The sequence below is a fragment of the Lynx canadensis genome, chromosome D2, assembly GCF_007474595.2.
Source record: "Lynx canadensis isolate LIC74 chromosome D2, mLynCan4.pri.v2, whole genome shotgun sequence".
Taxonomy (NCBI): domain Eukaryota; kingdom Metazoa; phylum Chordata; class Mammalia; order Carnivora; family Felidae; genus Lynx; species Lynx canadensis.
This window is the reverse complement of record NC_044313.2, coordinates 73,691,023-73,712,554: the sequence shown is the minus strand read 5'-3', so window position 1 is coordinate 73,712,554 and position 21,532 is coordinate 73,691,023. Positions and strand designations below refer to the sequence as shown.

The 21,532-nt window shown below is 35.7% G+C and overlaps 1 protein-coding gene and 1 non-coding gene across 8 annotated transcripts in view; one reads left to right on the top strand and one right to left on the bottom strand.

The window, feature by feature from the left end:
* Positions 1-21,532, top strand: part of ARID4B (AT-rich interaction domain 4B) — a 157,208-nt gene that overhangs the window by 65,534 nt on the left and 70,142 nt on the right. For all 7 annotated transcript variants that reach the window (XR_003972975.2, XM_030335366.2, XM_030335365.2 and 4 more), the window contains exons 3-7: positions 2,167-2,277; positions 5,359-5,424; positions 9,006-9,096; positions 11,756-11,835; positions 17,740-17,831. Coding sequence is in view for 6 of the 7 variants with exons in the window: in XM_030335366.2 (XP_030191226.1) it covers positions 2,167-2,277; positions 5,359-5,424; positions 9,006-9,096; positions 11,756-11,835; positions 17,740-17,831 (440 nt within the window). In the remaining variant the exon portion in view is untranslated. The remainder of the gene's footprint in view (positions 1-2,166; positions 2,278-5,358; positions 5,425-9,005; positions 9,097-11,755; positions 11,836-17,739; positions 17,832-21,532) is intronic.
* LOC115527826 lies at positions 2,753-2,859 on the bottom strand. Its single transcript, XR_003973062.1, has one exon. It is a non-coding gene; the product is annotated as a U6 spliceosomal RNA (small nuclear RNA).

Below are 21,532 nucleotides of genomic sequence, written 5' to 3'. Positions count from 1 at the left end.
TTTAGTTGTAGCACTTTTGTCTTGGTTTATGATACTTCTCACCTTTTAGGAAAAGTTACTACAGTTATTTGATTACATCACTTTTGGTATAGCATTACAATAAATATCTTAAAAAAATTTTTTATGTTTATTTATTTTTGAGAGAGAGAAACAGAATGTGAGTCAGGGAGGGACAGAGAGAGGAGGGAGACACAGTATCTGAAGCAGGCTCCAGGCTTTGAGCTGTTAGCACGGAGCCTGACATGGGGCTCAAATCAGGAATGGCAAGATCATGACCTGAGCTGAAGTCAGGTGCTTAACCGACTGAGCCACCCAGGCGCCCCTGGAATAAATATCTTTTTTTTTTTTTTTTTATCACTCTCATGTATATTAGCCACAACTATTGGAATGAGTTTAAGACCCAAGTGAAATTTGTATTTTCATCATTCACTGCTGTATTAATAGCATTTTCTATGTTATGTTCTATGGAATTTCTACAGAATGTTAATAGATGTTAATAGAAAAAAAAAAAGGTTTCCTTGGACAAACAGATAAGGAAATGATGAGGCAGAGTAGGGATTTATTCAATAAACTGATTTTCCCAAATTCTCTCCTCCTTCTCTTGTTGGTGGACTATCTCAGGATATTAGTACTTCTTGTAAAACACTTTGGGAAAAGTTACTCACATAGTCTTTCTTTGATTGTGAAATTGATTAATATAAGCAAAACTTCTTAGATTTCTAGATTTTACACAGAAATGTACCTGACTGTAAAAAGTCAGAGCAGCTAGATTAGGACTATTAAAAACTAAATCACACACACAGAATAAAACTAAATCCTAAGTGAAGAAATTAAAAATTTTAATATAGATGGGTAAATAAACAGTGAACCCATGCCAGAGTATTTAAGAATTCCCAGATTAGAAATCTTCATATAGTTTTTTCTCCAGTAGTTTGAATACATGTAATTCCTCCCACTCCCTTTGTGTTATGTTATTCTGCCTTAGAATTGTCTAGATAGGGTTATGACAAAGCTATTCTGAATTTGGGTAGCTGCTAAGATACAGTCTAAATATTAAAAGAAATTTTCTTAGACTTTAAACTTTTAAGGATCTGCCTTCTCTTTAGGTGGTTATATAGTATGTGAATATTTGAATGAATGAGTAGATGGAAGGGTGGATGGAATGATAAACTTGTGATTAAGCTGATTCATATCATGGACTATATGCATTTTATATAGAGCAAAAAATGCATTTTTATTTTATATGATAAATATGTTGATTAAAAAATATCTTTAATGTTTATTCATTTTTGAGAGACAGGGAGAGACAGAGCGTGTGTCGGGGAGGGGCAGAGAGAGAGGGAGACACAGAATCCGAAGCAGACTCCAGGCTCCGAGCTGTCAGCACAGAGCCCGACATGGGGCTCAAACTCATGAACTGCGAGATCATGACCTGAGCTGAAGTTGGACGCTTAACCTACTGAGCCACCCAGGCACCCCATATGACATACATTTAAATGGGTTTTTAAAAATTTTTTTTTTATTTATTTATTTTTTTTTAATTTTTTTTTTTTTTCAACGTTTATTTATTTTTGGGACAGAGAGAGACAGAGCATGAACGGGGGAGGGGCAGAGAGAGAGGGAGACACAGAATCGGAAACAGGCTCCAGGCTCTGAGCCATCAGCCCAGAGCCCGATGCGGGGCTCGAACTCACGGACCGCAAGATCGTGACCTGGCTGAAGTCGGACGCTTAACCGACTGCGCCACCCAGGCGCCCCTTAAAATTTTTTTTAATTACATTTATTTATTTTTGATAGAGACAGAGTACAAGTGGGGGAGGGGCAGAGAGAGAAGGAGACACAGAATCTGAAGCAGGCTCCAGACTCTGAGCTGTCAGTACAGAGCCCGACGTGGGCCTCGAACTCACGAACTGCTAAATCATGACCTGAGCCGAAGTTGGACGCTCAACTAACTGAGCCACCCAGGCGCCCCTAAATGGGTTTTTGATACATAGATCTTACTTATTTTTAAGTTAAAGTATTTTACAAACGGTTCTTACTAACACATTATTGCATTCAATTATTACAACTCTTGTAGCTGTAACAAGATTAGATCTGCCATTCGGAGGTCTAATTGTACCAGAGAATTAGAGTTTAAATCTAATTATATTTGTTTGCATTTTTTAGGCCCTTGATGAGCCTCCCTATTTGACAGTGGGCACTGATGTGAGTGCTAAATACAGAGGAGCCTTTTGTGAAGCCAAGATCAAGACAGCAAAAAGACTTGTCAAAGTCAAGGTACAGTATATGTAGATTTTATAAATTATACGATCAGTATTTGATATTTAAACTTTTATTTGGTGAGTGTACTTAAGACTTTATTTCCCTGCAAGATGACTTTAGTTTCTATGTAATGGTTGTCACATACCCGAAAACAAAGCATTATTTGGTATTTTATTTTTATTTACTTTTATTTTTTATTTTTTTAAAGTTCTTTTTGACCAATTAGGACCTTTTATTTGGGATGCTAAGTTACTTGGAAAAGCACTGTCGTCCAGTGGTAAACCTTAGGTTGTATTGCACAGGTAAATGCTGTAACTGCCCAAATATATATGTAGTTCCTAAAGTTTTAATGTTTTGGTATAAGGTCATCACTTAACATTCTGATTACTTATAGTGTTATATGTCACAGAAATAACCAAATTTCGTTGTCAGTTGCATCATAATGAACTCTCATCAGATCTTTAACAATGTCTATTTCTGAGATTTTGTCAAAAATGTGGAAGCTTCATGAATTTGCGCATGTCATCCTTGCGCAGGGGGGCCATGCTAATCTCTGCATCGTTCCAGTTTTAGTATGTGTGCTGCCGAAGCGAGCACGCATTATTTGGCATTTTAAAGTATTCTAATTGGAATGAAGTTAGGTTATTACAAATTGGTATTTTGAATGCTATTTCGCTATAGACTTGTTACTGTTTGTGTTGTTAACCTTTTAGAGCTGGAAAGGACCTTAGAAGTCATGCAGTTTAATTCTTAATTTTAGACCTCCCCTTCCCATTTTAACCATCAAATTGAAATGTGATTTATAATTGATGAGATTTTAGATAACAGTAAAATAAGGTAGATCTAGTTGATTTCCTTATCCTCTATCTTTCTTAAGTACTTGTGTTTTTCTCAGATAATGCAGAATGTAATTGTTTACATTTTGGTAAATTATCGGTGTTGAAAAATATAGCACAGGTAAAATATTTGAAGGTAGATGTTTATTCATTTGTCAGTTATTTACTGAGTGGTAACCTGTTAGATGGGAAGGAGGGTGGGGCTATGAGGGTGACCTGATCTTTGTCCTCAAGGGATTTATGTAGTCCAGATTAGCAGATACTCCGTAAAACACTGGTTTGAATATCACCAGTTATTAAACAGGCCATAGAGGTGTTGTATGTCTGGTGGAGAGTTTCAGATTCTCTTCCGGAGTTTTTCCCTTGCTTATATATACTTAGGTTTTTATGCATGGATGTGTGGAAAACAGCTTCCTGGGTCACTTACACCCCTAGTTAAGATCCATTGTGATAAGACCTTTAAATTAACTGTAAACCCATAGGAATCTAGTCTTGGCCCTGCCACTGCCTTCAGTTTTCATGTGCATGGTGCGTGTGAGCTCTTTTGTGATTTGATTTTTGTGGGTACTCTTACAGTGTTCATATAGTGGCATTTCCTGTTCTGGTTTCACACACCGGTGTTACCTGAGCACTCATTTTTTTTTTTTTTTTTTTGCCACTGCTATCTCAGCAATGAAGAGGAAGCCTTTTATCTGGTTCCTCACTCTTCTAGACAGGGCTGCTACCAGCACAGGTAACACCTTAGTGTGAATTAGACAAAAGTCCTCCATCCTGGTGGATAGTCTCCTTAGCAGAGCATGGCCTACAGGTAAGGCTTTTATATTAGTTAGAAAAAGGTGTTTCTTTTGGACAGGAGCAGTTGTACTCTAGGACCCATGCTTTGGTCTGCAGGGCGCAGGCTGGATTTTAGCCCTGACATAGAGTTGTCAGCTGGATGCTGCTGTTTGGTGAATGAAGCAGCTAAATGGCATGTATCACTCCTGCCATTTCTTGCTGTTAAAAGAAGGAAGAAAACTGTTAGTCTCTACTGCCTCTGTTGATAGTACATCATACCAGTACCTTGTGTCTTGTGTGTCTTGTAAATAACGGATATCTAAAATTGTTAATTTTTTTGGCTGCTCTAAAAATCTGTGTATGATTCAAAGTTAATTATTTTCTCAGCAGATACAGTGGTAAATTTCTATACTGGTTTAGTTTGTATATGATTCAAAGTTAACGCGCATTTAACACTTTGTTGATAAACTTCTTCCTCATCAGTTTTCATTTATCGTGCATCTGTGTGCTAAGCCCTATGTTAGGTGTTGAAACTCTAGTGTTAAAATCTGATCCCTGTCATAAATTGACTTCAAGTCTAAGTGAACGACAGAGATACTTAAATACATAATTTAAATGAAATGTGGTAATGCTTTTGTGTAAGACAGAAACGCCTGAGATGCTGTGAGTACCAGGCATCTCTTTTCATAGCTCCTTTGTGAGCAAATTATGTAAATTGGTTATCCTACATATCTGATAAGACCATGTTGATGTTTCAATTCCTGTAAGAATTCTTGCCTTGTATAGGAAGAACAACTTTTTCTATACTGAATACTGGAAGCTATCTTAGTTTTCACCAGCTAATTAAATATTTAAACTTGAACTGTATTTTTAACTTAATCTCCTTACATCTGGTTTCCCATTCTCTGATTGCTATACTGATAAAGAGTAGAGTAAACTTCTGGAGGTAGACTGCCTGAGTTTGAATCTCAGTGCCACCATGTACCAGTTCTGTGATCTTGGACCAGTTACTTATTCTTTATGCTCCTCAGTTTTCTTATCAACAAAGTGGGAACAATCATACCTACCTAGTAAGGTCATACATTTGATGCTTGAGCCTGATGCTTAGCTCTCAGTAAATGTTTGTTGTTACTGCTTATTATTAAACTAGGCCTTCACAGAATTATACAGGACCTAATTGCCTAAGGTCTCTACCTTTTTTCCCCTCATTTTTTAGGAAAAGAAATTAAACTACTAATATAATAAATAATAGTGTTGAGTAGAGTATGATATGTGAAACACCAACTAATTTAGTCTCGGAAGTTTTCTGTTTAAATAATAAATATTTCAGTTTACTTAGTTAGGGATTGAGATCTTACATACACTAGGTAGCGGTTAGTTTAGATTACTCGTAATGAAAATTAAATCATGCATAAATCATGCATTAATGAGCCTGTATCACTTGATTTTGTGTGTATATGTGGCTAATTAAATTTATGATCTCTAGGTAACATTTAGACATGATTCTTCGACAGTGGAAGTTCAGGATGACCACATAAAGGGCCCGCTAAAGGTAATTCATTTATTTATTCATTATTAATTCTAGTGCTTCATTGGAAGCATTAGAATTCCTTCATTAATGCTACATTAATAATTACAGTTGGTCATTTTTTTTTTTTAATTCATTGGCTGTTTTGTTATTGAGTTGGTCAACATAATTCTCTCTGAATAGACCGGTAGAAAACAATACATTTAATGTTCAGTGAAACCTGATGTGATAGTAAAACCTGCATTTAGGAATGAAGTGAACATCCAGGAAGCATTGACTGCTTTTTGTGTACTCATCTGTCTGTTTTACCATATTTCACTTCCAGATTTAATATGTGATGAATTGGGGATTGAATGATGTTAAGTTCCATGATGATGTGAAAAGTGAGGGAAAAAACCCAACACGTTAAAGACGTGGCTTTTAGAATGTTAATCCTTTGAAGCAGCTACAAGCAAATGAAAAATTTTTTAAGGGTTATCAGGCAGTTAAAGTGATGAACATGTTACATACAGATGTATTTGTTTGCATTCATGTTTCCTCACTGGTAGCTGAAATAAGGGCTCTTCTACTCTCGACTAGTGAGCAAGCTAAAGGGAGTGTGTGGGTAGCCACTGGGCTCTTTGGCCCTTCTGAATGTCTGAAAATTGGGCAGTGGCCTGGCTGGGTGAATTTTAAGAAGTGCTAACGGAATTTACAGATGCAAGAAAAATCCTTTACCAATGCAGCTGTACTTTTTGGAGAATTAGATATGTGTATCTGTCAGTTGTTTGTTTGTGATTGATTTAAAGGCTTTTAATTGGATCCCCAGAGCCTTAGGAGGCAATAGAGAGAACTAAAGCTTATAATTTCTAAAAAATCTTGCCGTATAAAAATTATTTTCCACCATTTCTGTTTCGTAGGTGCCATCTTTAATGTGACACGCACATATTCACGATTGCAGGGACAAAAGAGATGAAACACTATACTTTTGATGCTTGGCACCATTTATTTAGCACTTAGTATGTGCTAGTACTGTGCTAAATCTTTTGCACACATTATCTTATATAATCCTCATAATAGCTCTTTACAGAAGAAGAAACTAAAGGGAGGTCCAGTAATCTGGCCTTTCCAGATAGTAACGGCAGAGCCCAAATTCCAATAGGCTCACACACCTTATAATTGTAGCACGTGCCCTCTGGATGTTCAGAACACATCCATACACTTTCATGCCTTGTTTATGTTTTTGCCTCATAAGCACACCAGCATATGGCTCTCACTGACTCTGCCCTGTTCACATGCACAGGCCAGCTCGTACAACCTGCAAAATATGTTCAGTGTTGCGAAGAGATAGAGTAGGCAACTGCTTTGTAACCTCAAGCCCTCTTTTTCTCCTTCTGCTCCCACCTCCTTGTGGTGTAGCTGGTTTATTTTACTTGTTTGGTTTTTCTTACTTTATTACAATTTTCTTTGTGATTAGGGCTTAGTACCATTTTGATTTTGACACAGGCAACTATATTAAATTTTGAGGTCAAGATGTTAAAGTATTTTTCTTTGTTGATTGGTGTGTGTGTGTGTGTGTGTGTGTGTGTGTAGATTTTGTATTGTTCCCTAAAATACTTCATAGCTTTCTGTTACCTGATAGGAAGGGTCAGCATTTGGGTAAATGTTTCTCTTAGAGGAAATAAACCTACCAAGTGGTCATTTGATCTTAATGTATTTTCAGATGAGTTCACATGAAATATAATACCTAGACCACTTATTAAATTAAAAAAATAGTACCACATATTTTTGACTACAGTCATTTGATAAAAGCTTTGGTCATTCTCCAGTTTCCTTCTCCACTTTGGGCATTGTGTGGGGCTAACACTCTGTTCTCTGAACAAGTTTGTTTTTTGTTATTACCGTAAAGATCATATATACTTTCAATTTCAGGGGTATGATTGACATATAACACTATATTAGTTTAAGGTATACAATATAATGATTGGATGTTTGATCCATACAGTAAGTCTAATTACATCCATCACCATACACAGTTAAAATTTTTTCTTGTCATAGAGGCTTTTAAAATTTACTCTCAGCAACTTTCAAATATGCAGTACGGTATTACTGACTATAGTAACCATTGCTGTCTGTTCAATATATCCCCAGGACTATTTTTATAACTGGAAGTTTGTACCTTTTAACCACTTTTACCCATTTTATCCACTCACCACTTCTTTCCCACCCTCTGGCTGGGAAATGACCAGTCTGTTCTCTGTATCTGTGAGCTTCTGGTTTTTTATTAGTTTTGGTTTTTAGATTCCACATATAAGTGATACCATCTGATACTTGTCTTTCTCTGTCTGGTATTTCATTTAGCATAATGTCCTCAGAGTCCATCCATGTTGTTGCAGATGGCAAGGTTTCCTTCCTTTTTATGGCTGAATAGTATTCCTGTGTGTGTGTGTGTGTGTGTGTGTGTGTGTGTGTGTGTGTGTGTATTTCTTTGTGCATCCAGCAGTGGATACTCAGGTTGTTTCTGTATCTTGGCTGTTGTCAACAATACTGCAATGAACACTAGGTGTGCAGATATCTTTTTGAATTAGTGTTTTCGTTTTCTTTGGATAGATGTCCACTAGTGGAATTGCTGGGTCACAGTTTTCTTTTTAATTTAAAAACCTCCATACTGTTTGCTATAGTGGCTGTACCAGTTTATTTTATATTCCCACCAACAGTGCACGAGGGTTCCGTTTTCTTTCCATGTCCTTGCCAACACTTGTTATTTGTTGTCTTTGATAACAGCCATTCTAACAGGTGTGAGATGATAACCTACAGTGGTTTTGATTTCATTTCCCTGATGATTACTGGTGTTGAGCATCTTTTTATGGACCTGTTGGCTATTTGCATGTCATCTTTGGAAAAATGTCTATTTACATCCTCTTCCCGGTTTTTAATTGGACTGTTTGGTGTGGTTTTTTTTGTTTTGTTTTTTGTTTTTGTTTTTGCTATTGAGCTATATGAGTTCTCTCTCTCTGTAAATTGGATATTAACCCCTTATCACATACATGATTTGCAAATATTTTGTCCCATTCAGTGGGTTGCCATTTCATTTTGTTGATGATTTCCTTTGCTGTGCAGAAGCTGTTTGATGTAGTGTTAAAGACCATAAAAATGTAATTCTCAGCATTTTCTTGATCAGAATGGAAAATATTTAAAATGATTGTCATTAGTGGTACATTATAACTCTTAAGGAGATGCCAGAGCTTGCTCTTAACTGTTTCTCTCCTTCCCCAGCCTCTTTGAAAGAGGAGTGGTAATAGGAGGCAAGGGCAGTCAATTTCATAGATAATGGTTCTCAAAGTGTGGTCTGAGGACCTCTGGGGTCCCTCAAGACCCTTTCAGGGAGGTTGTTGTAAGGGCAACACTATTTTCACAACAGTATTTAGATATTATTTACTTTTTTACGAATTTACTTTTTTGACATTTTCACTGATGGCACAAAAACAGTGGTAGGTAAAACTGCTGGCACTTTAACACAAATCACTAGTTACTTTTATTCTTCACCACCACGCACTCAGTTAAAAAAAAAAAAGCCAGTTTTTGATTTGTTCATTTATCTTCTAAACGTTTTTCTAACTTTTTAGGTTGGAGCTATTGTGGAAGTGAAGAATCTTGATGGTGCATATCAGGAAGCTGTTATCAATAAATTAACAGACGCAAGTTGGTACACTGTAGGTAAGGGAATAAATCTTTTAAAAATGTATTTTCAGAAGTAATACAAATAAAGCAAAATTTCCTTGATTTAGTTCCTTACGTAATACTAAAGATATTATTACTGGTATTTTTTTAATCTTTCCAGGTCTTTAAAATGTTTATTTCATAAATATGTGCATAAAGTATAATTTGAAATTAGCGTATATATTATAAAGTTGAATTTGTAGGTTTTTTCACTTCAAAGTATATCGTTATATCTCTTCAAGAGATATATCTCTTCAAGAGGTGTATCTTTTCAAGAGAAACTTTTTTTCTATCTTAACCATTTTTAAATGTATATTTCAGTAGTAAGTATATTCGTGTTGTGCAACAGAGAAATTTCTTTTAATTATAGTAGTATGTTTCATAATATTTGATGTGCCATAAATTTTTTTTATTAAATTTGTTCTAACATTTATTTTTTGAGAGACAGAGTGTGAGCAGGGGAGGGGCAGAGACAGAGAGGGAGACACAGAATCCGAGGCAGGCTCCAGGCTCTGAGCTGTTAGCACAGAGCCCGATGTGGGGCTCGAGCCCACCAACCATGAGATCATAGATCATGCCTGAGCCGAAGTTGGACCCGATGAGCCACCCAGGCGTCCCTTCTTTTTTTTTTTTTTTAATTTTGTTTACTTTCAACTCATGATGTTGCCAGTTTTCTTGCTATTAAAATAAATGGTGGATTGAATGTCTCCTGAATACACGTTATTCCTGTTTTTCCCTAGTATATGTATATATTGAGAAGTAGACACAGAGTGAAGTGAAATGAATGTACTTTTAAAATTTAGTAGGTAATGAAAACCACCTTCCTGGAAGACTGTTCATTTACCCTTCCATGGACAGTGTGTGAGTGCACTTCTTTTCCCAGCCCTTGTAAAATTTGATGTCGGTAATCTATAAAATTTTTGCCCATCTGGATACAAAGCAGTATCTCAGTTTTGTTTTAATATGCCCCTCCCATGATTACTAGTGAGACTGAACATTTTTTCATATATTTATTGAAAGGAACGTCATTTCATTTGTATTTTCTCTCTTTTGAATTGCATGTTATAGTGCCTTTCCAGTTTCCCCCTTTTCCTGTTGGGGTGGTTGTCTTTTTCTTATTTATAGGATATGAGATCTTTATATATCCTGAATATTATTATCCCTTGGTTCCTTTAGTTGCAAGTATTTTTCTCCTATTGCTTTACTTTTTTTCTCTGCTATCAATTTTCATAGTGTTAGTTTTCCTCTGATCACCTTTTCCTTTGTAGTTTTACTTGTTGAATCTTGTTTAAAAGGGCTTCCTTCCGTCAGTGTTAATAAATTTATTTTCCAGTGTATTCTTCAATTTATAGTTTTATTTTTGGTTTGCAAATAGCTTTTTATTTCTCCTGCAGTTCAGTTTTTTGAACATTTTGAAATGTCAGACTTCCCCTACCTGCCAAATCAATAGCCAAATATCCTGGCATTATTTATTGAATGGGAATAATTCATAGTCTTTAATGACCTCATAGATGAAAATAGACACCTAGTTAAAATGTCTTTGATGATGTCAGAATTTCATGGAGCTTTGAAATAGTATAGATGAGTTTTGTTTATGTTTTTGTGGGATGAGAAAAAAACTTAGGGGAGATTTTAATTTGAGATGAGAAAATTGACTTTATGTAGGTTACAAGACTGTGAGCAATTCTGGGAAGTAAGTTTGGTGGTAATTACATATGGTCGTCAGTCTCATAAATGTGCACCATTTAAAAAACATACTAAAAGTTATTTATCTAGTCTCACAAAGTCTCATTTAATATATAAGAACCAGTTTTGTCACTTAGGCAAAAAGTGCTGTTTCTAATAAAATCAAAGGTTAGTAACTTTATTTGAAATAGGGTTATTTCCCCCCATAATTGGTGAGGAATGTCAGCATATGCTAAAATTATAAAATATATGTATATTTTGTGTATCTGTGAACTTACAGTAAATTCTCTGGGACATTTTAGTACTTTAAGTAGTTTTCAGTGGGGAGCAGATTTGTCACCCAAGGAACCTTTGGCAGTGTCTTTGGCAGGAAACATTTTTGGTTGTCACAACTGGGAAGCCACTAGTGGCATCTAGTGGCTAGAGGCCAGGGATGCTGCTAAGTAGCCTGTAGTGCTCAGAATAGCCTCTCATGACAAAGAATTAATCTGCCCCAAAATATCAGTAGTACTCAGGTTTAGAAACCCTGCTTTAAATAATAAAAACAATAATTTTTTTAGGCGCAGTCTGAATATACAAATTTGTACTCGTTCTGGTTTTTGTTCTTGTTTTTTGGATGTCTGTATTTACCAGCTGGAAAACTTGCCTTTCCTTTACAATATTGAGATGGGTTAATTAGCATTTAAATAGTTTCTTCCTAAAATGCTAGCTTCTTATTTTCATGTGGTGTTTTCTGGGTCAGGAAATGTGTTCATTTCAGCTATATTGTTTCTTTATCACTAGAAATTGGAAAAGATACTTTAGAATTTAACGTTGTCATTTAGTAAACCTAAAATGTGAACTAAATTTTTAAGTGTAATCTTCTTAAACAATCGTTCTGTGTGCCCTCAGAAAATTAAACGATAGTTTATATCATCTTGTTAACCTTTGAAAAAATCCTTCAGTAGTTTCCAATTTTACCTCCTCATAGTTTTTGATGATGGAGATGAGAAGACACTGAGACGGTCTTCCCTGTGCCTGAAGGGAGAGAGGCATTTTGCTGAAAGTGAAGTAAGTAATAATTTAATGAGTGACTGTATCTTAATACTTTGTATTAGGGAGAGCATATTTTTCTTTCTCAAGCAACTGACTCGTTAATCAGGAAAATTCATTAATACATCTTACCATTATCATGTAATCTGTGAATCCTGTTTGAGTACTAGGTGATACTTTTTTTTTTTTTTTTGGTGTAAGAATATTTTAGCATTTGTCCACAAAGAAAATGCAATGAGCTTGCTTAACTATTATCTTTAGGTAACTTTTATGTAGACTCTAATTTGTAAATAATTGTAAAAAACAGATGTCTGATTTTTTTTTTTTTAATGTTTATTTATTTTTGAGAGAGAGAGAGAAAGCGAGAGAGAGAAAGTGAGCAGGGGAGGGGCAGAGAGAGGGAGAAAATCCCAAGCAGGCTTGTCAGTGCACAGCCCGACATGGGGCTTGATTTTATGAACTGTGAGATCATGTCTTGAGCTGAAATCAAGAGTTGGATGCTTAACCAACTGAGCCACCCGAGTGCCCCATAAATGTCTGATTAATAATCCACTGGAACCCCATCATCATTAAAGGAGTAGAAACTATAAGCAATTCCTTACTACTACTAGCTGACATTCTTATAGCCTGTCCTCAAAGAGGCCTTGCCTGACTGACCTTTCTGAAATAGTGCCTTCCATTCCTCTTAATCTTTTTAGGTTGATTTAGTTTTCTTTATATAGCACGTGTCATTCTCTGACATCAGAATGTGTATATGTGCTTAGTTAATTGTTCATTGTCTGCCTTCCTCACTAGAATGTGTCCCAAGGGCACGTTTTTTAATGTGTCTTCTTCACCACTTGTTCCCAGTTCCTAGAACAGTGCCTGGCATAGTGTAGGAACTGAAATAAGTCGTAGTTGGATGAATAAATGAAGTGCTTATATTTGCCAGGGACTTGGCTCACTGCTTTTTCTTTTTCTTTTTTTTTTTATTTTTTTTTAATGTTTATTTATTTTTGAGACAGAGAGAGACAGAGCATGAACAGGGGAGGGTCAGAGAGAGAGAGGGAAACACAGAAACCGAAGCAGGCTCCAGGCTCTGAGCCGTCAGCCCAGAGCCTGACGTGGGGCTCGAACTCACGGACTGTGAGATGGTGGCCTGAGCTGAAGTCGGACGCTCAACCGACTGAGCCACCCAGGCGCCCCTGCTCACTGCTTTATGTACATCATCACATTAACAACGTTATGAAGTAGATAGCATTATTATCTGCAATTTACAGATGGTGAAACTGATGGTCAGAGCTGGTTCTCAAACCAGTATTTTCTAGTACCAAAGCCATGCTCTAGAATTGAAGGGTGTTAAGTTATTGAGAATGGAGGGAGGGTTCACAAAGTTCTGTAAGTTACTAGCTTGTAATCCAGAATTTAAAAAAGGCATATGGTTGAAGTGTTCTATTTTCTAGTCTAGTCTAGTCTATAAATATTAATTAATGCATAGTGTGATCAAACCATCATTTCCTTTTTTCTTGTCACTATTTAGAACAGTGTTTCTTTGGGATTATATTATTTTGTTTTGTTTGTTTGTTTTGAGAGAGAGAGGGAGGGAGGGGTAGAGAGAGAGAGGGAGAGAGAGAGAGAGAGAGAGAGAGAGAGAGAGAGAGAGAGAGAGAGAGAATATCCTAAACAGGCTCTGCACATCATCACAGAGCCTGACAGTTGGGCTCAATCTCATGAACCGTGAGATCATGGCCTGAGCCGAAATCAAGAGCCAGATGCTTAACCGACTGAGCCACCCAAGTTGCCCCTCTTTGGGAACTTATTAATATTATTTATTAAACTATTAGCCTTTTTTTGTATTCTCTTGTTTTGAAAATATTTTCTTTTCTTTTTAATAATTGAATTCTTATTCCAATTCCGAATTTGGGACAGGTTCTGTATATTACGATTCCAGCCTGTTTTTCCTATTGTACCATTTCTCTGTCCTTCCTTTTTCTTTTTTCTTTTTGTTTTGTTTCGTTTCTCTTTCTGTTTCAGTTTTCATTTCGTTTCTCTTTTCTTTCTCTTTCAATTTTTCTTTTTCTTTTTCTTTTCACTTTTAAGTACTCTCTCTACACCCATAGTGGCTGGAACTCACAACTCCAAGATTAATTAAGAGTTGTGTGTTCCACCAACTGAGCCACCCAGGTGCCTCATTTCTCCATTTCCCTGTCCTTCTGTCTTATAAGACTACTTGGTATTTTCAGAATTTGGTTCAAATTCATTTCTTGGTTTCTGCTGAGCACTGCTCCTCTTAATATTCCTCCATGATGTCTTCCATGACAAATTTCTAACCAAATTTGATCCCTTTATCGTTTGATCCTTCAGCGCTTCTCTTACTCTTATTTGATTTTTTTTTTAATTACTTTTCTTATTTTCCCTGTGAGATTTTAAGCTGTTTGAGTTAATAGCCATGTTTTTGTCATTTTGATGGCTTTTCTTTTCCCAGTAGAGTTTTCTACACAAAAACCTTCAGGAAATATTTGTTGAATTAATTGTGAAGGTTCAAATACAGGAAATAAACTTTAGAATTTGCAGTGAATTTGGCTTCTTACACAGACTGATGAAGTAACAGAATTCTTTATAAGTTTATATAGGTTTTGTTTTGTTTTTTTTTAAGTTTTATTTATGTAAGTAATCTCTGCACCCAACCTGGGGCTTGAAATTATGACCGCAAGATCAAGAGTCTCACGCTCTTCTGACCAAGCCAGCCAGGAACCCGAAGTTCATGTAATTCTTAGAAATAATTTCATTTCCCTTAGAACGTGTGTACAGGTATAGTAGGTCGGTGAATATGGGGGCTTGAAGACTTGACTTTTCATCTGCTAAGTGAAGGCATGTGCCTTATTTTTTTTTAATTCAGAGAAATATCCAAAATATTTTGTTTTTATCAGGAGAATTTTATAGTTCATAAGACAGTTATAGTGTAAAGGCTGAAGCAACATGAGCAAGTAGCTCAGTGTATCCTTCTTACCTTCTAGGAGGATCACTTTTACCATGTGTGTCCAAATGTGTTAGATTTCATATTTTGCTGGCAGGTACTTGGAATATTGGTGTACTGTCCCTTACCATTGTCCTAAGCCAGGTGCTATGTTTGGTACTAGAGACAAGCATAAGCCAAGTAGCCCTGGAATTTATCCTGAGAGTAATTTACCATCTGTTGGAGGAGAAAAAGCATTAATCAATCAGATATTTTTAAATTATGGATGTATTGAGTTCTGTGGTAACATGGCCAGGAATGTATTTAATATGCCATCTATATATTCTTTCCCTTAATTTGTTATTTTTGATATTCTCAAAAAAGCATCTTTAATTTTTTGAAAGATTCCTCAGGGCATTGTTATTGGTAATAACTTTGGCCTTTGAGCAAAAAGCCATATCATACTGGCAGTATGGGGGCTCAGTAGTTCCATTAATAAGCTACATACTTAAATGAAGATTTAAATTCGAGATTTCCATGATAGGAGATCACAATAGCACTTCAGTCCTCTGAATTCCAACACTAAAATCGCTGGTTCTACCATAACCACCTTAGTGAGGATGTTGCCCATTGCCTGAGTGTTTGGGCATTTCTGGAGGACATTCCTAATTTGAGTCTGTCATTCAGAAGTAGTTTCATCAGCTGGTATTCTCTGTGCATTTACTACATGCAGGTGAAAACTAAAGAAAAGTGAGATAAAATCTCAGCTACATATTTCCTGCAGCCCGGTTAGGTAACGGATATAGGAATGTTTCCCCCAGGCCTGTGAAATTTTCTTTTAGCCTTCAATATAGCCGGGGGTCTCTGCTCATTACTTTTTAGGCTTAGACAAGACAGATTCTACCCTCACCTCAGTCTTTTCTGTCACTTGAATTAGACGTGCTTCTATTTCCCTGGACATGATTGGAGGCCAAGGACAGAGATACTGCTTCTTACTGTTCTAAGTATGACATAGGGAGGGAAATCAGAAATCCTGGGTATTTTCTTTCCTGTAACTAGTGACTAGCAGATGCTTGAAATAGAAATCACAGTACTGAATAGAAATCTTTGCTTTCAGGAGAGCAACTTCAGTTGTAGGGGAGTAAGGTGAGAAAGTGAACCCAGATTAATTTATTTTCTGTTTACCAAATATAGTGCTTTGAAATTTTTGCCCATGGGAAGCATAGTTAGGAATTAATGACAAGTGGCTTCTAAAGAGTTTTTATTTGGCAGATTATTGTATTTGGACCAACTTTGCCTCCAAATATTTTTTAAGTGCCCAATTTAAACAAACTAAATTTGTAGGATTAGGTTTTATGCCCTATAAACCTATCTTTTGAAGGAATTATTTTTCACGTTTTATGGATAGTACCTTTTACTGTTGTTGGACACCTAGTTATATGTATCTCAAATACATTTACTTAAGTTAAAACACCATAGATTACTAATATGCTTGCCCCTTTCACATTTTAGTTCATCATCGTTTTGACAAAATTACCTGTTTTAAAAATAAAAATTAAAAATTTCCTTTTGAATATTAACGTTAGTTTGTATTTAGCTGTCTGATCTTAAAAAAAAAATCTAAGTTGGTGTATACCCTTTCATGTAACACCCTGGTTTATAACTTTGAGAACTCTCTATCCTAAGTACTTACTCACCCTTCTGTCCATCCTGACAGTTTTTCTGGGATCTTTAGTTCCCCTGGCATTCATGACATTCATTATCTGTAACAGCAGAGCATCTACTGGAGTGATGAAAGGAATAGCACTTGTGTGAAAGATCTTAAAAATGCAGAGAAAGTAGGAATATTATCAAAACTGATACTCAGAATGAAGTTAGTTGGGATAGTGTCTTTAGATCAATACCTTAACTTTTTAGATACAGAAACCTTTTTAGGAAATGATGGCAAGAAAAATTTAAGAAATACTGGATACTGAGAAATGAAAGGAATCATTCCAAAATCCCTTCATTCTGCTTTTAATCAATAACCAGTTCCTCACCTGGAAATCGTTGTTTTAGAATGGGATGAGGGACAAAGGTTTGACATGAACTGTCAGTTGACAAGAAGAAATGTTTTCTTATTGATCACTGTCTTCATACCAAGCACTGTATTGGATGTTGCATATTAAAAAGGAAGGGGAAATTAAATGTAGAAAAGCTAAGTTTTACATTTCTTTTCTTTTCTTTTTTTTTTAAATGTTTATTTATTTTTGAGAGAGACAGACAATGCAAGTGGGTTAGGGGCAGAGAGAGAGGGAGACAGAATCCGAAGCAGGCTCCAGTCTCCGAGCTGTCAGCACAGAGCCTGATGCGAGGCTCAAACTCACGAGCTGTGAGATCATGACCTGAGCCAAAGTGGGTCGTTCAACTGACTGAGCCACCCAGGTGCCCCTACGTTTTCTTTTTTTTTTTTTTAAAAAAAGGTTTATTGTAGAAAATGTTTGCAAAGTAGTAACACAGTCTATCTAAAGCCGTTTTCCAAGCAATTGATGCGTTTTTGGGGATGATTTTGTTACTTATAAGAATTCTATATTATGGATTATGATTCCCTTTGAACAAAGAGAAATTTGAGTAGCAGTTGGTCCCAGTTTAGGTGTTAGGTCCTTACATGTAGGTTTTTATCTCTGAAATCTATTTTCTAGTGTCTGTTTTGTATTTTAATCATTCTTAGAAGTCTGTCAGCCTTCAAATAGATAACGAAACCATGTGGAAAGAAGAATAAATTTCTTTTCACTTTTTCTTTTTTGTTTTTTTCCAGCAGTGGGCTCATTCATCTTGATTCTAATATCTTTGAAATGACAGTTTCAATCTTTAGGAAAGTTGTATTTTAGTCTTCCTTGGGGGCAGTTTTTAATCTTAAAATCTAAGCATATTAAACTGATTTGGTTTAAAAAGGAAAAAGAACTTGCAACGTAATAACTGTGCTGGGTTTATGTTCTTACCCACAGACATTAGACCAGCTCCCACTCACCAACCCTGAACATTTTGGCACTCCAGTCATAGGAAAGAAAACAAATAGAGGAAGAAGATCTAATCATATGTAAGTCCATTTTCATAACTGTTAGTTGAACCTGAATTCATTTCTCCTTCTAGTATTGTTTTAATAGTTATTAATTTTAAATTGTAATTTGCAAAATGCTAACTGGATCTAATAGTAATTTCAGACTCCTTAGCACGGGTGTTTGAGATTCTCCGTGCTCAGCCAGCCTTAACAGGTGTATATCTGCCTGCCATTTCTCCCTACATGTATCTTGATGCTATGGTCAGTATTCGCTGAATACAGCCTTTGTTTTCCTGATATCATGCTTTTATTCATGCTCTTTTTTTCTTTCTCAGATGCCACCCTTTCATGTCATTGACTCACACATTCAGTCCTCCAACAGAAATGCTCCCACCTTTATGTGAACTTTTTGTGTCTCCCTGCTCTTTCCTTGAAAACAGATGTGTTTTCTTTCCTCTGAACCCTCTGAATTCTGTGCATTTATCTCATGTCAAAGGTAGTATTTCACCTGTTGTTGTTATTGTAGTATTTGTTTTCTCTTCCTAATAATCTCCTTGACAGAAACCATCACTTATTTTTATGTCTTGCAGTTGTGACATATATTCTACCTAACAAATTACTTTTAATGGGACGTGCTTAGGCTCCAAAAGCTCTACATTAAAAAGGATCACAGGATCAAAGGGGTCATCAGAGATAAAGAAACAATCTTCAAACAGTTGCCAAAAGAAAAATAATTTATTGCAAAGGACTGAGAAGCAGAATGGCATCAGACTTCTCCATATTAACACTAGATGCTGGTAGTCAGTAGAAGGCAGAATGGAGGAATTGAAGTCTCTATTAAAAAGGAGGACTTGATTACCTGATATAATGAAACACTGGGAGGAAATTAAAGATATCATCTTAACAAATAGAGAACAAATAGCGAAGGCATTAAGTAACTCCCCCTGGAAATTATCTAAGAAAGGAAAACTTAATATAGGATGGAGGGTGAGGAGGTGTCTTAAACATAAAAGTTGAGTCCTAGTAACAATAGGAAGTCAGCAGAATAATGTCTAAAATGTATAATACCAGTATAAGAATATTCTTTAGAGATAAGGCAGTAACTCTCAAAGAAATAACTAAAATAGTTAAAAACATAGTTGCCTCCACAGGAGCAGGAGGAGAAAATTGGAAGGGATGGGTTTTTAATTTACTCTGTTGGAGGTTGTTTCAAAAACAATTTTGAACATTTTACTTGGATAAAATTAACAAATTTTTAATGAGTCTAAGCCCAAATATTTTCAGAGTAGCTGTTAAAAATAAATAGTGAGTTGGATTATGAAATCTTTAGTGTAAGTGAATGCTTTCATTCAGTATTTTGAGTTAGGTATTAAATCTAATTGTGGCCGAGCTTTGGAGACAGGACTGGGGTAAGCACTGTGTCTCATGTTACTTTCAGCCTTACAGCAAACTCCTGAAGATAGGTATTGCTTTTACCCATACTAAAAACTGGGGAAATTGTCCTCATACACAATAAGTAATCCAAAGAACACAGGAAGGAAAGGACCAGGACTTGAACTCACCCATGTTCCATGGACCTTTACCCATTCATTGATTGACTCTTACTTAGATAGAGTAGTACTTCAGTTACTTTCCAAGTTAGTTTTAACAGTAAATAAATAGTGTCTCATTGAGGGAGAAAATGGAAAGATTGATACTTGTATTGAAAAAATATTTGATAATAGTATTTTCCTACTGTACTTGTGATTCAGGCCATGCTTTTTTTTTTTTTTTTTTTCTTCTTAACTCTGATACTTTAAGAAAATGTTTTTCTTAATTACTAAGTGAATAATTTCTCTCACTTGTGATTTAGCTTGCTGATGACTTGATTATTTTTAGGGTACTCAGGGCGTAACTATTATTTACTCTTGTGCATATGATGTTTAAAATTCGAAAAATTCTATCCAGGAAGAAAAATAAATGAAAAATGTATGATGGCATTATTCACATGAAAGAGTCCTTTTGTGATTATTTGATGTTACTGTGATCTAATAATGTTATCACTTTTTTCGAGGGCTGTTAACATTGCCATAAAATATTCACTGAAGCGCTTATAAGATAAATCTTTTGATGTCTGTTTGAAAATTAATGACTTCAATTGTATATTAAAAGTTTTTATCTACCATTACTCATTAGTCTTCCCATAGTTTAGTAGTCAACTTCTAATTATGCGTCATGATGTCAGAACAGTGAGGTGGGGTGTATTTAATGTAAAATTATTTCATTAGTGAAGATTTCTACTTCTCCTCTAGCTTTTGAGAGTGGTAGTGTTGCCCAGTTGTTAAGAGTGTGAACTATGGAGTCGGTGACCTGGGTGTGAATAACTGTTTCTGCCACTTCCTTGCTGTATAACCTTGGGCATTTTACTTAGTCTTTTCATGCCTCAATTTTCTCATCTGTAAAATTGAGATATTACCTATCTTTCAGAGTTGTTGCAAAGATTAAATGACTTCTTAAAGTGTTTATATAGGAAGCACTATGTAAATACTAGATACATCATGAATTGAATGAAAAAATTTTCATGAACTATTGGTATGTAACATGAGTTCATTCATAAAATGTGTCTATATGTGAGTTTATAAAAATTCTGCTTACTTATTGTTTATGTCTGATAGGTAGAACTGTTTTGGGGTATATTTGAATTATTTATTTTTTTTATATTGCTTTTTAATTTTTTAATTTATTTTTGAGAGAGAAAGAGACAGAGCATGAGCAGGGGAGGGGCAGAGAAAGACAGAAACGTAGAATCCGAAGCAGGCTCTGGGCTCCATGCTTTCCGCACAGAGCCCGACGCAGGGCTCGAATTTGTGAACCACAAGTTCTTTACCTGAGCTGAAGTGAGCTGCTTAACTGACTGAGCCACCCAGTCACCCCTATATTTGAATTTTTTGAAACAACATTTCTATATTATATTATATTATATTATATTATATTATATTATATATATATTGCAGGAAAACTGTTTTTGTATCTATCAAAAATTCTTTTTAAACTTTGAAAAAGATGGCATCTAATATTTAGACATGTTTTACCTTTCTTCAACTGTGATCTAGACGTATAAAAATAAATTCAAAGATCGTTTATAGAATATCACCTAGAGTGATCTACAAAAGTGACCCAAAATTATGACGTATTAAAAAATCTATTAGCTGAGGTCTCCCTTTCTTGAAGATGAGACTAAAGCACGCAGTTGTCACTGAGCAAGTTGATCTTTGCTTTTTAAAGACTCCAGCAAATATCTAAGTAAGTGATTTTCCTGTTGTGAATAATGAAAGATTTGTTGTTGGGATTATATTACGTATGTGCAATGTATGGCAGACTGAAGGTTGAGAATTAACTTGTAGGGAATGACGCCCTGCTCATCCGTCACCTTGTTTGGCTTGCTGTCCCTTCCCGCTCGCTATTGTGGTCATTCTCATGGCCAAGGCACGTAATGTTCTTGTTTATTGGCACCTTATGCCGTAGTATGTAGGCGCTACAGGCAAGTACCACAGTTGGAAATTCCCTTCTTCTTAATTATACTTCCTCAAAGTTCTTTCTCCCCTTTCTGAGTGATTTTCTACAACAGAGTCTTGGACTCGGACCTTAAGGTCATTTATCTGACCTTCATTTCTGCTCTCATTACTCAACTAAAAAAGTCTTCATTTTTGGTTCCCTGATTGTCATTTAAAATGTAATTTTGTACAGGGGCACCCGGGTGG